This window comes from Curcuma longa, chromosome 17, assembly GCF_044706935.1.
Source record: "Curcuma longa cultivar G26 ecotype Majalengka, Jawa Barat chromosome 17, ITB_CL_G26_1.1, whole genome shotgun sequence".
Lineage (NCBI taxonomy): Eukaryota > Viridiplantae > Streptophyta > Magnoliopsida > Zingiberales > Zingiberaceae > Curcuma > Curcuma longa.
This window is the reverse complement of record NC_133877.1, coordinates 9878075-9894098: the sequence shown is the minus strand read 5'-3', so window position 1 is coordinate 9894098 and position 16024 is coordinate 9878075. Positions and strand designations below refer to the sequence as shown.

The window sequence follows — 16024 nt, the reverse complement described above, 5'->3', positions numbered from 1 at the left end:
GCTATCTTTGATGAGCATATACGTCAGCAATTCGTTGATCGATGACATAATCATCCACAGTGTATTAGCCGGAACAATTATATATCCACAAAATATCTGAAGCCTGTTTGCTCTTGCTGGTGGCACACGGTCGTTTCACTAAATTGTATCATTACTTTCTGTTTTGGCTTGGCTAATCATGGAAACCAGTGAGTTAGTCATAAAAATTCTGGAAGCTAATCATGGAAGCCAAAGTATAAAACGACACATAAAAATTCTGAATAGGAATGCTCTATTGAGTGTTGTTCTTCTAGTTTGTTAATCATTCAATTGGGACAGTACTGCTGTGTTTTATTATCAGAAACACAAATGTAGATTCTCCAAAGGTCACAATAGTTATATCCCCAACTAAATGTGTGTCATTGAGAAAGAAATTATCAACAAGAAACTGTGAAGAGCCTGACTTCCTAAGTCTGTTTAAGACTGCTTCATTGTTTGATATGAAATGACTGCACAAAACCTCCTTTCAGGTTCTACTGGTGAATAAAAACATTCTTCTTCATGCTTCCAACTTCTAGTTCTTGGATCCCATCACCGTCCTTTCTTAGGCTAATTCTAGTTTCATCAGGCATTAAATATTGGACGACGTTCTGATACTTGTTTCTGTTGCAGACAACTTGCTATTGACTACAGATCTGAGAACCGTCAAACTAGTGGACCTTGGTCTGGCAAGAGAAGAAACACAAACAGAGGCTATGACTGCTGAAACTGGAACATGCCGTTGGATGGCTCCAGAGGTACTTCTCAGTGTTTTTTACAATTCGCTATCCTGCAGCTGAATCTTACCAGTTATCATTTGGTTGCTAATCTTTTCTCCTTTTCAAGTTATACAACAACGTAACATTACAGCGTGGTGAAAAGAAACATTATGATCACAAGGTGGATGTCTACAGCTTTGGAATGGTCTTGTGGGAGATGCTTAGTAATCGGCTTCCATTTGAAGGCATGTCTAACCTGCAAGCTGCCTATGCAGCTGCTTTCAAGGTTGGCTCACTGTGCTGCAAGGTAGTCTTGTTGTTTGAAGTGAGAGTTTATGTTTTTCTGTGTTTAGAATGTCAGGCCCAGTACAGATGACCTCCCTGAAGAGCTGGCTTTGATCTTAACTTCTTGTTGGGAGGAGGATCCAAGTACAAGACCTGACTTCAGCCAGATTGTTCAGATGCTTCTGCAATACCTACCCATCATTTCACCACCTCAACAAGTGTTTCCTGACGGAGCCATGAGTTCTCAGAATCTTGTTTTATCGCCTGATTCTCCTGGAACAAGTTCACCAATGGAAGCTCAAGATGGATCCCACCCAGTCAAAGATTTGCCTGTTGAACTGGCCAAAAAAACATTTAAACTGGGATTCTTTGGCTGTTTCAACCGAATCAGATCGGCCTCCATTTCCTGGTATAACTGGTTGAACCGACCAGCTCGGCCCAAGTCTAGCAACACTGGTGTTAGTGTGAAAGGAACAACAGAGAAAAAATAGAGAGGATGTTTTTCCTGCATCAGTCATTGGACTCATTGCTACTGATCCCCATTCAAAGAGAAACAACAGAGAAAAAATAGAGAGGATGTTTTTCCTGCATCAGTCATTGCTACTGATCCCCATTCAAAGAGAAGATCAAGGAAGGCCCTACAATTTGTTTCAAATGTATTGACAGATTGATCTTGTGATTGTTGCATAAGTTTGATTGCTGCTGGAATACTTGGAAGAACAAGAGTTATTCAAAAGCAGAAATCTTGCCCTTTTTTTCCTAGCTGATTAATAAAGAAATATCAAATATTTGATTGCTCGGTAGTTAAGACTCTTTAGGACAGCAAGAATCCCATATGTGCTTCAAAGGCTCTATTCTCATCCCACATAATGAATTTTGAGCCTACATCTTGCATCAACAACTCTAATTTTTTATTGATGAGAAAAATGAACCATCTTGCATCTTCATCTAACTTGAGAACTCGATTAATCATTATACTTCCTGAAGGCATCATACGTACTTTTCAATATTTCACAGTAAAAGACACTTCATATATGCGATTCAAGTGCTTCTAGGCCATGTTGGATGTGTAGAAACAGCAACTCTGATATCAGATTTTGCATTTAATTTATCAATAATCAGAAGACCAGATATTGCATTCAATTTACCAGTAATCATTGCACGAACAAGATCCATCTTTGAAGTGATGGAATCTATTACGGTCTCTTACGATGATTTCCCTCTCATAGACCTTCGAGATCAGCTTAGTTGCTGAGTGGCAATCAGTGCATACTCTGAGATTCTTTGACACTCGAATGGGAATTCCAGGAGGAGATTTCATCAGTCCAAAGGCAATTGCCAATTTCTCACTATGGTGGGAAACTGAGACTTCTTTCTCATCCTCATCTGCATCTAACCGAGCCTCTGCCGTGTTTGGCACATAACCAGCCAGCTTAATCTTTGTTACTATCTCATTGACTTTGTCATATATCTCTTTTGATTGAGGATGAGAACTGTCTTCGGCAAAAAACTCAAAGATCATACCTTCCAATTCAATCAAACTACATCCTGGATCTTTTGCAATTCCCTTCTCTTTCATTTGGTTCCTCAATCTTACTGCATCCTCCCATCTACCAACGGATGCATAAATATTTGAAAGAAGTATGTAGTCACCACTATGCCTGGGTTCTAACTTAACGATTTGCTTCAATGCTTCTTCGCCAAACTCCACATTTTTGTGAACTTTACAGGCAGACAACAACGTTCTCCAGACAATGGCATTTGGTTCAATGGGCATGCTCTTGATAAACCAATATGCCTCTTCAATCAAACCAGCTCGCCCAAAGAGATCAACCATGCAACCATAGTGCTCAATCCTAGGACTAATACCATACTTTTTGCTCATGTTATCGAAAAAAACCTGACCCTCCTCGACTAGGCCTGCATGGCTGCAAGCAGATAGAACACCAATAAAAGTCACGTCAGTTGGCATAAATTTCACTTCCAGCATCGAAGAGAAAACCTCTAATGCCTGTCTTCCCTGCCCATTACTCGCTAGGCCCTGAATCAGCACCGACCAAGACCAAGCGTTTCGGGTTGGCATATTTTCGAACACTTCGAGTGCATTATCCATGCACCCGCATTTGGCATAGAAATCCACCAGCGCAGTTCCCAGATTAACAGTGAATTGAAAGTTCTTTCTTTTGGTGTAAGAATGCACCCACTTGCCGGTCTCAAGAGCACCTAAATCTGCACAAGAAGAAAGGATGCTGACCATGGTCACCTCGTTGGGCTCCACAATAGCCTTCTGCATATCATGGAAAAGGGCAAGAGCTTGGCGAGACCGATTTGCCTGCGTGTAACCTGATATCATGGCACTCCAAGCGACGACATCGGGATGAGGCATTTCGTCGAACAACTTTCTCGCTGTTTCCACCTCTCCACACTTGGCATACATATCCACCAGAGCAGTGACCAAATTTTGGCATTCTTTAAGCCCATTCGCCTCGACATACTCACCTATCCATTTGCCCAAGTCCAGATCCCCCAGCCTCCCGCACGCCGTCAGAACGCTGATCAGAGTGACTTTATCGAAACCCACTCCCCGCTCCAGCATGCTGCGGAAGAGCTCGACAACCTCCCTCCATTCCCCGACCTTGAAGTACCCAGCGATTATCGCGTTCCAAGTCACTATACCTCTCGTCGACATCCCGTCGAACAGCTTCCGCGCAAGCCCGACCTCGCCACAGCAGGCGTACATGTGGATCAAGCTATTCACCACAAACTCCTCCGAGCGGAACCCCGCCTTCAGCGCGTGGGCGTGGACCTGCTCCCCGCATCGGAGCGAGAAAGCCCTGGAACAGGCCTTGAGGACGCAAGAGAGCGTGTGCTTATCGGGCCGGGCGCCGCGGTCGAGCATGAGGAGGAAGAGGGCGAGGGATTCGTTGGGGCAGCCGTTGCGTGTGTAGGCGCGGATGAGAATGTTGTAGGCTTGGGTAGTAGGTCGAGGTGATGCCCCAAAGACCTTGACGGCGTAGCGGAGGCTGTCGGGAAGGAGGAGGGCGGAGCATTCGAGGAGGTTCTCGACGACGGAAGGGAGGTGCGCGGCGCCGGTCTTGATGAGGTGGCCGTGGATCTGGCGGAGATCGTGGACAGTCTTGCATCGGTGCAAAAGGAGGGCCTGGTGGTTGCCGCCGATGGCGAGCAGCGTCGGAAGCGACGGTGCGGGCTTGGCGGGAACGATAGGGGCTGCAGCCGCCATTGACGGCCTCAAGTAGCTTCGACTATCTTGAACAAAGTTTACAGCTTGTTGGCTGGGGTCAATCTACTATTCTATTAAAAAAATAAAAAATATATATATTAAAATTTTTAATTTTAAATTATAGAAAATTAAATTGATCAAGATTTAACATCACTAATTCTCGTGCCTTACAAAGACTTTGAAGATGGTCGGTGGGAAATTTTCGTGGGATCGGATCAATCATTTTCAGGGATTAAGTCCATGAGACTGATTCGGATTTATCATTTTTTTACAAAGACTTCGAACTCAATTCTCGAGCACGATAAAACTCCAAACTCGATCTCTTAAACATTATACAACTTCGACTCCGCTTTACGAATATCTTATAATTTCGAACCCGATCCCGAACACTGTACTACTCCGATTTCACTTCCCAAATGCTACTTACAAAGTCTAAATATCCAATTCAATCTCCTTTCATATGGGCTTAACCCAATCGACCCACTTCTAATGGAAAATTATTACTAAGTACAATATATATATTGAAGTAAAAGATTATAACTCTTACTTTGGGGTCCTTTCAAAATTATCCCACGCGATCTGAAAGGGAGATAAATGAGGATGGACTTTACCCCGGCACAACGGCTCTCTATACAGGATCCACCCTATTGCAACAACACTACATGTAAATACCAATTGTATCATCTGGTGAGAATAAAATAAATAAATAAGTATCAATATATCTGTAGCTGATAAATTTGGTAAGACATGAGATATGGAGTTTTCACCAAAACCTCAGCACCATCGTATTCCCGCCTACAAATCCTCTTGTATAAAAAGTTGGAATCTGTCATCCCAACAATTTTACATGGTCAATTTCATAATAATTTGTGAAGAGTCCTGCCTAAAGATCTTAGACATTTACTACAAAAAATACATGATTTAGTAACGGAAATATCGACGGATATATATATCTGTCGCTATTTTAGCATTTCCGTCGCTATTCGTTGATATTAGCGACGGAATTATATTTCCGTCGTTAACTCCGTCATCGAAACCCTAATATAACGACGGAATTGAGACGGAAATTTAATTCCGTCGCTAGTTTAGCGACGGAAATTGAAATCCGTCGCTAATTAACTACGAAAATTTAATTTTGTCGCTAAATCTGGCTAAAATCGTGATTTGCCTGACCTTCCCCGTGCGCGACCCTAAACCCTACCTCTCCTCCGGTGATTTGCCCGACCTCTCCTCCGGCGACCGGTGATAACTCTCCTCCGATCGCGTTCTCTCCCTCCGACGACCGGTGAGTTCTCTCCTCCGCTGCTTCTCCCGGCTGCAACCCGTTCCTTCTTCCCTCCGGCGATCTGATTCCCGCTCAACCTTCTCCCTCTTCCCTACTGCAGAATCTCGGCTGCTCCCTTTCCCGGCTGCTCCCTTTTCCGGCTGCTTGCTCCCTTTCCCGTCTGCTTCTCTCGGCTGCTTCCTCTCCTCGGCTGCTTCTCCCGGCTGTGATTCTCCCGGTGCTCAATTTCTTTCCGAAGGTAACCAGACTGATAGCCACTATTTAATTAGATATCTAACGCGGCTGAAATTACCCACTATTTTTATTAACCATTGGATAAGTGACACATGCAATGCGGGATCCAACAGATGTGAATGATAACTGATCTGTGGGAAACTACCTGGAACATTGTGTGTCTCCTGTGCATGAATTCTAGCTACAAAGACCAACTCTACCCATTTACCTTGCTTGAACTCCTGATATAGTACCCAAGCTGATCTCACTTCATCTAAGTTCAGGGCACCACCGGCCCCACTCCTAAAACAACTTGACTGAACTCTTTTTGATGTTAATCTCTTTGGTCAAGTTCCAAACAGAGATCCAATATAGATTCTTAAATATAGCAGACTTCAATATTCTATTGTAATTTTTACCATAACAATCTTAATTACAATATAGTTGGATTTGGATTTTAACACTAGATGTATAAGTAGAATATGTTTTGAAATTATAGGCACATGTACAACTATATTTGGTTGTCCATCAACAATTATATTTGGATTTTAACACTAGATGCATAATGCACCTTTTGAAAATGAGGGGGAAAAGTAATAGAAATACCATTCATGAGTCATGATCCGTGGCAGCTCTTATGATCCATATAGTAATATCTTTAGTCCTAAAGCAATAAGTAATAAGATAGACATCTTGCCAATGCTTAGAAAAGCAACAGGTGGCAGCTAATACGGCATCTGGTCTTACCTCTTATGCATTTGGTTGTCTTATTCCCTTAAAAAATACCATGAAGATAAAAAGGCAAAGGAATCTCATTATTCAAATAAAAATAGATAAGCACTTTATACATTTGAAGTCTATAAGCTTGGATTGGATTGATAATGATATCAAATTTCCAACTGTTAAATCAAATTGTGTTACTTAAATCAAATTATATTAATATTGATGATGCAGATTGTAATGATGAATGAAAGCCACCTTAAGTAGGTTGTAATGATTCAATGGATTTCATATTTGCTTAATGTTTTCTAGTTTTCTATTTGCCTAAGATGTGTTGTAGGAATTTATTTGTTGCAAACTTGTAATTGTAGCCCGTTTTGTTTGGTTCTTCAAATAATCCGCTGCACTCTTCTTGAGAATTTAGTGCATTGATATATGATACACTATGATATGCAATTTCTTTCATTTTAGTTGGGTGCTTGATACTTTCCAAAAATTATTATGGAAACTCACAAGAAATGAAAACAGGAAACAGTGCTTTTAGTAGGTACTACAAGCAACATACTATAGTTATTTAATTGATCCTTAATGGCATATAGTGGACTGATGATAAGCCCTATAGTGCATTTGGTTCATAAGAATAGCTAATCTATAAATTCAAATCTAATAAAAATTTCTAAGTTTAGGCACAAAAAAGATATCAGAACACTAATTCCTTGCAACTAATGTCTAGAAACTAACTAATTTTACTACTGTCTGACATATTATTTAACACTGGCAACATGTATTATTACCTTATTGCTTCATTTCTTTACATCAGAAGCACCATGTAAACAATATCTGAACATCAAAGTTTATAAGATGTCATATAAACAGAATCATATAAATGGAATCGCCAACTGGGCAGAAGTTTTGAGTTGAGTCTTACCTTTGCATTGTAAATGGAACTTGCTGTGGCCCTCAGGATTTTGGTTGAGAGTTGTTTTGCCATTGGGATGAAACAAGTTGATTCCAATCACCACTTGACAAAGAAAAATTTTAGCTGCAAAAGACAAAACAAACTATGGCAATTAAAAGATATTCAATATTTATGCCAGATAAGACGTAAAATTTTAGCAAGCAATTGCTTTGCCCTAGTTTTGCCTCGATGTTGGTAACCTTTATATTGCTTGCTGTTAAAATTGAATCTTGGTACGCCTGGTAGTTCATTCAATTCTTTTACCAGGCGTGTCAGTCGACTGATTTGGGCAGGTCAGTCGACTGGCACGCTTGGTACGTTGCATTAGTCGACTGAAACAAACGACAATCGAGTCAGATTCTTTGCTCAGTCGACTGAGGTTGGATATCAGTCGACTGAGGATGTCTCAGAAGTAGGCAGCAGAGAATCGACTCGATTGGGATTTTACTTTAATCGACTGACCACGAACAGAAGCTTAAACGACTCGACTGGATCATCCACATCAGTCGACTGAGAATAGATCAGTCGACTGATGTGGATGATCCAGTCGACTGATGATCTAGTACCCAGGTAAGGGTATTGATCTAGTCGACTGATGTCCATTGAATCAAATCATTCCAACTCATTTTGCTTCAATGAAACCGTCGGTGACTGAGTGATGTGGGGCAGTGACAACCTTAGTTCTTCCCTCTCATGCATCCATTTGCACATGGCAGTAACAGATTTTCTCCCTCAGAAATTCATTGTAGCATTTTTTCCCTCTTCTTCATTTATGATTTTGCAGATATAGATATGTCTGATCAGGCAGCAGCACCAGGTGGCCGGACAGTTTTAAGAGTTGTTGGCGGGTGGTAAATATTGGTGTTATTAGCACTTTTTAATTCATAATTTATTTTATAACATATGTCTAACATTTACATGGTTTATAATGCACTAATTGTTTTTTTTCTTACATAAAAAGTATACTTTTGAGTCAGGACATGAGCGGGAGTTTCAAGACGCCTGGAATGCTGCTGCTGGCAAATTTTATAAAGATCTGCTATATAAATGCAGAAGTAAGGGCACCAGACCATCTTGGATCCCAGAGGACATCTGGGCTGCATGGCAAGCAGAAAGATGGCAGGCAAATGCAGCGACAGCTCGGTCCAACAGAAAGACCGAGCTAGCTGGCCCTAACACCGGATCCACAAAACATACAGCTCATTGTGGAGCATACCTTGGACTTAGTAAATTTACAATTAATATATTTTTAATTAATTAGTAATGTCATTATTTTTATTTAATTATATTTTTAATTTTTTAGGAGCACCAGTTACAGCGTCCTCCTACTTGATGGGAGATTTTTACGAAGACACACAAGTCCAAGGATGACACTTTTATTGATGCTCGCTCACAGGCATTAGACGTAAGAAAATAATTTTTAAATTTATTCCACATTACCGCCATGTAATTATTTTTTTTAATCTTAAATTTTATAATAATTTAATTTTAAACAGCCTGAATATTCTACTAGAGTTACATAGGCGTCTGCGCTTGCAGTTGAGGGAGGAGAGAGGCAGGAGCTCTCAACCGACCAGTTGAATGAGATCTACTATGATGTGGTCGGTGGGAGGAAGAAGAGCTCCACCCTCTACGATCTAGGGTCTCAGGCGAGAGTCGTATATGATCGTGTGATGGCCCCTAGAGCCAGGTAGGTTAGCATTTCTATTACTTTTAATTTTTTTAAAGTTATTACTTGTAAGCATGCATTTTTCAAATAGGTTGTTATAATTAAATTATTACTAACCTATTTTTATTATCTTTTTGTAGGATCTTCTTTTTTGGTTGGGCTCGTTTAGATAAGTTTTTGATATATTATTGTATTTTGACATTAGATACAGTATCAGGCATCTAGAGATTTGTGTTGTATTCAGATATTATTGTATTCAGATTGTATTAATGTTGTATTCAGATATTTTGACATGTGTGTATTAAGATGTTGTATTAGTGTTCTGTTTTATTATTGTTGGGTTATCAGTGTATTACTATTATATTGGTTTGATTGATATATAAACAAGAAATTCAAAAAAATAAAATAAATTATATAAAAAAATAAATTATTAGCGACGGAATGATACATTCCATCGCTAATAAACAATTTTTTTTAATTTTTTCTTAAAATTTAACGACGGAATTATAAATTCCGTCGCTAATTTGCGACGGATTTATAAATTCCGTCACTAATAAACGTTTATTTTTTTAATTGTTGATAAATTAATAGCGACGGAGTATATATATATACCGTCGCTAAATAGCGACGGAATTATAAATTCCGTCGCTAATTAGCGACGGAAAAAAAATTTCGTCGCTAATTAGCGATGGAATTTATAATTCTGTCGCTAAAATTAGCGACGAAAATTTAAATAGCGACGGAATTTATAATTCCGTCGCTAATTTTAGCGACGAAATTTTTTTTTCGTTGCTAAAGTGACGTCAACGATCGAATTTTACGCGACGGACGATTTCCGTCGCTAATCTATCGTTAACCTCGATTAGTGATCGAATAGCGACAGAAATAGTCTGTCGCTATTTCCTTTTATTTTTGTAGTTTAGCAGGAGCCCATATGCCCTTTAATCTTCCTTGTTGTTGCTGTAGGGAGCACCAATAATTAAATCTATATTTTGATAATGGCAAATGGTCAAAGTTAAGATGTATTGTGATCTAACAAGGTTAACCAAGTGTGTAGGTAGCACAATAAGAAAAGTTCTAAGTAGAGATTAGACAATGAAAAATCGTAGTGGATCAGTTGAACCATGGATAGGCAAGGAAAAATCCTAGTGAGTCAGCTGTACCATGACTAAGCAACGGAAAGTCCTAGTAGATCAGTTGGACTATAGCTAGGCAAGGAAATATTAATAGGCCGTGTTGTGGCTATTGCAATTCATATCTCTTATAATATAAATGTTTTATCTCTAATCAATATTGATCAACACATGTCAACTATTGGTGTTGGAAGCATCATGCGATCAAATCTAAGTTTTGATATTGGCAACAGGTCAAAGTTAAAGTTACTTGTGATCTGACATGCTTATCAAGTTTGCATGGGGTTAAAAGGATAGAAAGTATCTTCAAAAGTTCTAATTAAGACTAGGCAAGAAAGTCCTGGTTGGTGGGATTAAATAAGAAAGTCCTGGTAGAAGGAACTAGGTAGGAAGACTTGACAAATCGAGGACATCGGACGGGAAGCCTTGGGGTCGAGATTACCAGGCAGAAGTTTAGACGGGATTGTGGGTCGGAGGTCTAGCAAAAGTCTTGAGGTTCAAGATTAGTTGAGCAAAAGTCCAAACAAGTCGGGTGAACCAAAGGTTGACATCAGGTAAACTCTCTCGAGCAGAGTAGTGAGGACGCGCTCTCAGATAGAGAGCAGTAGGCGTCGGTCCAACTTAAGGTTTCATGGGAGATCGAAAGTTAAGACCGGACAGTTAGAAAGCTGTTGTTCATACTCATTATCTATTATGCTTGTGTTAACTCTGTGATGTAGGAACTCAAATCAGAAGTTGACCGGAATCAATGATTTCGGGCGCCTAGATGTGCTCTAGGCGCTCGGAAAGGCAGTCTCCAGCAGGCAAGCTGAGTTGGCACACGCGAAGCGGTCATAACACGTCAGCTTTCAAGCGCCCGGAAGGGATCTAGCCGCGCTCCGCTCGGGAAGGGATAAAGTTCGACGCGGATAAAGCTTCAGTCAGATGCTTCCACGTCAACATTCCAGACGCTTGAAAATGGATAAGTCAACGATGATGTCAGATCGGAAAGACTTCGATGGAGGCGCCCGGAAGTGGATCCAAGTGCCTGGATCACCCTATAAAAGTAAGGTTCAACTAGTGTTGAAAAATAACTTTTTCCTCGATCATCCAAGTGCTCTTCTACGAATCCAAGTCTCTAAGACGACGTGCTCAGCTTCAACGACGCAATGACATCGCGAAACCGCTACGAGTTCAAACGAATCTAGCCTTTGGTAACGCTTTGTTAGTTGTTACTTTCTTTTATATTCATTTCTTTTATACACTTAATCTCTAAGGGTTGGTAGGTTTATTACCGAATCCTATTATTGTAAAGAAACGAATCTTCTTCTCGTTCGAGAAGAACGTGAATATGATTGCCCAACGTAAGTGGTCAAACTGACTCTGAGTCTTAGAGTAGTAGTCACGCGGTTACGAACCAAGTAAAAAATAATTGTGTTTTTGTTGATGTATTTTTTTATTTCCACTGTAACGAGTATGAAGCGTGCTATTTACCCCCTCTAGTGCTTTCTCGATCCAACAGTTAACAATATATTATAACAACTTTAATATCAGTTAGTATTATGTTATAGTAGTTATGAGATCATATCTGATATAATTGTATAATTATAACATATACAAAATCGTAGTTGTTGAATCATAGTAATTATACATCCGTAATTACTATAATAATAAAAAATAAGAATAATTTTAGAAAAGTAAAATGTATAAAGGTGGAATGGGACGCCCCTTTAATAGAGATGTTCCTTTAATGATTGTAATAATGAAAAAAGATGTTTTTTGATTTTTGTCCAAATAAATTTACGCTAAACTCATTCCCACTTTTTTTCCCGTGGACAGCGGTACCCCTTCCCGTCGTGATTCTTCTCCTTTTCTTCCTCCTCCTCTTTCTTCCTTTCTCTGCCGCGATTTCTTCCCCGTCACCTCCACCCGGTCCGTAGTGGCCCGCTCGGTGGGTACCGCAGGCTGTACCGCCTCTGCATCGGCCCGGCTCTAGACCGGCTCGCCGCCGGAGGCGGAGGACGTGTGCCGCCGGAGGCCTCATCCACGCGCCACCTTTCGTTGTCACTATCGTTGTCGCTCTTCTCCATCGATTGCTGCGAAAGGCTGGGCGAGGGCGCGGCGGCGGCGGGTGGAAGGCAGCAGAAGCCTGCGTCGCTTCTCTTCCTGTCCAAGCCTGTGGACGTGTCATGACCTCCACCGCTGGTTTGTTGGTTTCATAATAGAGTTGGACTCTATAAAATATTTTCTGAGTTTTGTTATTTTATTAATTTTTTATTGTTTATAATTTCAAAACATAAGTACATAAAAATGAGAATTATGTTGAAAATGTTAACTTAAAAATAATAATAATAATTATATATAATTTAAATATATATTTAAATAATTAATAAAAATTAAAATTAGATATGTAAAATTATAATAATATATTATCTTTTAAAGAAAAGAAAGATTAAATAAGACTTAATTAATAATAATAATATAAAATAAAATTTATTTAAATATTAAATGATGATATAATAAAAGAAAGAATTTGATGATGTAAAATGATATAAATGTGATATTGTTGTATAGTTTTAAAGCATAATCAATCCAGATTATATATTTATTTAGTTTTTATTCAATTTTTTTTTAATAGCATAGGAGAAAAATAAAAATTATTTATGAAAATGATAACAATCGACTCTATGGCATTTTAGGAGCAAGGAGTATAAGGTAATTACCAATTTTGGGGTTAATTCCAAAAAATAATTAGAAGTATCGGTGTAAAATGAAACTTTCTATTGGCTAGATAAGGATGCTTCCTCTCTGTCCCGCATCTTTGTCGAGGTTATCCGCGCTAGGGTTCGGCGACGCTCCTCCTCTCGCCTCAGGTACGCTGATTCTCTCTCGCCTTTCTTCTATTTTCGATCGCTTCTCCTTTTTGCTTCACGGCATCAACGTGAACGATCCCTCAATCCGTTTCTTTGTGTGTGTGTTTTTTTTAAAAACCTATTTATCGATCCATCTTCAGATCGGGTTAGTAATTCATGGATAACTGATCTTTAAATCCTTTATGAGTTTGAACTCTGGCTCTTTTTTGACTTTTCTGTTTTGTTTCTGCCTTTCAGAACTTGGTTTCTTCTGTTAATCTGTATGTCTTGTGGATCCATCGATCCGTTTCTTTGTGTTTTTTAAAACCGATTTATCGATCCATCTTCAGATCGGGTTAGTAATTCATGGATAACTGATCTTTAAATCCTTTATGAGTTTGAACTCTGGCTCTTTTTTGTTTCTGCCTTTCAGAACTTGGTTTCTTCTGTTAATCTGTATGTCTTGTCGATCCATCGATCCGTTTCTTTGTGTTTTTAAAACCGATTTATCGATCCATCTTCAGATCGGGTTAGTAATTCATGGATAACTGATCTTTAAATCCTTTATGAGTTTGCACTCTGGCTCTTTTTTGACTTTTCTGTTTTGTTTCTGCCTTTCAGAACTTGGGTTTCTTCTATTAATCTGTATGTCTTGTCGATCTTGACAAGCCCGTATTGGAGTTATTTTAATCTTTGTCCCTCAAGTAACTCGGCTGAATCTTTGGTTTTGTTTGGATAAATATAGGTTCTATTGCTGTGAAAGAATTGATTCAATTAGGTCTCTATATGCATGTGATTAGGAGTTTCTGGTTGGTCTAGTTTCGTTATGTCTAGCAAGAAAGAAGAGAAGGGCCAGGCTGCTGCTGACCGTGTTAAAGCAGCAGCCCTCTCAGCTGCAAAGGGTCTTAGTAGGGCTCAAGCGGAGCGGGCTGCTACTGCTGCAGCCAGAAATGTGAATGCCTATGGACAGAAGGAAGAAGGACCGAGCCGATGGCAGGAAAGAAAGGAAGCAAAGCGCCAAATGTATCTAATGAGCACGGAGAAAGCTGTCAGATTGGGTGAGAGGAAGGATTTGAAGTCTTCTGCTTCCTCCGTTGGTGGCGCTTCACAGTGCCAGAAGTGTTATCAGTCTGGCCACTGGACCTACGAGTGCAAGAATGAACGTGTCTATATTTCTCGGCCGTCTAGAACTCAGCAGCTGAAGAACCCTAAGTTGAAGATGACCTTGTCAGTGTCTTATGAAATCGACAACCCTGACATTGGGAAGGAAGAAAAGGAGGCAAAGCAAGCTAAGGAGATTGGAAGGAATAGTGGGACGAAGAGCAAAAGGAAGCACCGTGCTAGTACTGATTCAGAGAAGGACAGCAGCGAGGCTTCTGTGTTTGATTCAGATAGTGAGTCTTCAGTGACTGGTTCTGAAGATTCATCTGGTGAATCTAGCTCCAGCTACACTTCTTCTGATTCAGAAGAAAAGCGGCGAAGAAGAAGGAAACATAAGAAAAGAAGACATAGAAGGCATAGTTCATCCTCTGATTCTTCTGAGTCTGAATCTGCTTCAGATAGTGATTCTGATGATAAAAACAGGAGGAGGAAGAACAAACGACACAGCCGCAGGCGGTAGGGCGATTTCTCTTTCATATTAGTTAACATCTATTCTCACGAATGCTTTGTGTCGTTACACTTGATCTGATATTTTCTGGCGGTAGATTTAAAGTCCAAACTCACGCTTTCTTGAATGATGTGGTATTTCTTGAGCAAATATCGAATGCTTTCATGTTGCTTGCATTTTGCAACTCTAGCTAGTTAAATTAAATAGTTAGTGTGTGTTTGAGATAATTAGTTAATTAATTTCGAGGCCAAGCCAAGATATGCAAGAATATTTCATGTGTATTTCGGATAATATTGTGAAAGGATACTTCAATGCTTAGTTGATTAAGCTTGAGTTCAAGCTACAGATTGTTGATATTTTGCATGTTGTACTTCGTTGTTTAGATGATTGAGCTCTTTATGTTTTATTATAAGATCCAGAAATGTGCATTGATTTCTCAATGAACAGATTGAACTCTCAAGCGTAGAGCTCGCAGGAATTGCACCATCAAGTTTCTCAATGCGCAGTTTTGACTCTCAAATTCTTACACTATCAAGTTTAATGCCTATGATGATACAGTTGAGTAGGGGAGATGAATAGTGCATCTACAAGTTTAACATGGTTCATAATTCTTCAAAATTGTTATGTCTTGGAGGAGAAACCTCAAACAATTAGTAATTGAATAAGATAGCTGGTATTAGGAGAATAGAATTTTGTGTGTGTGTTCATCTTCACCTTTGGTTCCTTTTATAGACTTCCGATCAAGTTGACTGGAAGTCTTTTTTATGGTTGACCGATGACTTTGTCTTGTTCTATTGGATTTATTCACAAAGGGCCTCGTTATCCGATGTAATTGATGTGACATGAATTTGGTCGATTGAATGTCTTTTCTGATCGATCCTTAGATTGATCCGGATCTCTAACTGTCTCGTTTGGATCTTGATCATGTTCCACATTTCTCCGATTGCCTAAGTCCATGTTCGGGCGCTCATCTCTCCGATTGAGTCAACTCCTTATCTTGTGCATCGAAGAGTCCTCTTGTGTATTGATCTCTTGAAAAATAATTTTGATCAATTGAAGTTTCGATCGATCAATTAGGTCATTTGGAACTTTGACTCCAATTTTCAAAGACTGAGTCTACCTACATTGAATTCAACCCATTGCCTAATTAGAGGTTCACTCAACTCATCTCATAGTAGTTTACCTTATACAATCTTCCATTTGATTTTTTGTCTTCCGGATGCATGGAGTCATTTGGTTTACTTCCTGTGTTTCCTACTTAGTCCACTAGTGTACTCTTCCATTATATTTTTCTTCCCTTGTATGCATTGATATCATCCTTCTCATTTCTTTGCATCTCCTGC

General features: G+C 39.5%; 3 protein-coding genes across 3 annotated transcripts; 2 read left to right on the top strand and 1 right to left on the bottom strand.

Moving 5' to 3' along the window:
* Positions 1 to 484: 484 nt before the first annotated feature.
* On the top strand, positions 485 to 1513 carry LOC141848361 (serine/threonine/tyrosine-protein kinase HT1-like). The gene is made up of 4 exons (XM_074736388.1): positions 485 to 518; positions 652 to 776; positions 865 to 1044; positions 1091 to 1513. The coding sequence occupies exons 1-4, from the start codon at positions 485 to 487 to the stop codon at positions 1511 to 1513; spliced, it is 762 nt and encodes a 253-aa protein (XP_074592489.1).
* A 640-nt stretch (positions 1514 to 2153) lies between these two features.
* On the bottom strand, positions 2154 to 4263 carry LOC141848213 (pentatricopeptide repeat-containing protein At2g29760, chloroplastic-like). Its single transcript, XM_074736275.1, has one exon. The coding sequence runs from the start codon at positions 4261 to 4263 to the stop codon at positions 2167 to 2169; it is 2097 nt and encodes a 698-aa protein (XP_074592376.1). The 3' UTR covers positions 2154 to 2166.
* An 8777-nt stretch (positions 4264 to 13040) lies between these two features.
* On the top strand, positions 13041 to 15008 carry LOC141812008 (uncharacterized). Its single transcript, XM_074700097.1, has 2 exons — positions 13041 to 13093; positions 13873 to 15008. The coding sequence occupies exon 2, from the start codon at positions 13899 to 13901 to the stop codon at positions 14691 to 14693; it is 795 nt and encodes a 264-aa protein (XP_074556198.1). The 5' UTR covers positions 13041 to 13093; positions 13873 to 13898; the 3' UTR covers positions 14694 to 15008.
* The last annotated feature ends 1016 nt before the right edge of the window (positions 15009 to 16024 follow it).

What these genes read in the sequence shown, in the direction of transcription:
- LOC141848213 (XM_074736275.1), bottom strand. Translation starts at nt 4,263, where the DNA reads ATGGCGGCTGCAGCCCCTATCGTTCCCGCCAAGCCCGCACCGTCGCTT.
- LOC141848361 (XM_074736388.1), top strand. Translation starts at nt 485, where the DNA reads ATGACTGCACAAAACCTCCTTTCAGGTTCTACTG. An exon ending in CCTCCTTTCAGGTTCTACTG is followed by an intron (nt 519 to 651) that starts GTGAATAAAAAC and finishes TTTCTGTTGCAG; the next exon opens with ACAACTTGCTATTGACTACA. An exon ending in GCCGTTGGATGGCTCCAGAG is followed by an intron (nt 777 to 864) that starts GTACTTCTCAGT and finishes CTCCTTTTCAAG; the next exon opens with TTATACAACAACGTAACATT.
- LOC141812008 (XM_074700097.1), top strand. Translation starts at nt 13,899, where the DNA reads ATGTCTAGCAAGAAAGAAGAGAAGGGCCAGGCTGCTGCTGACCGTGTT.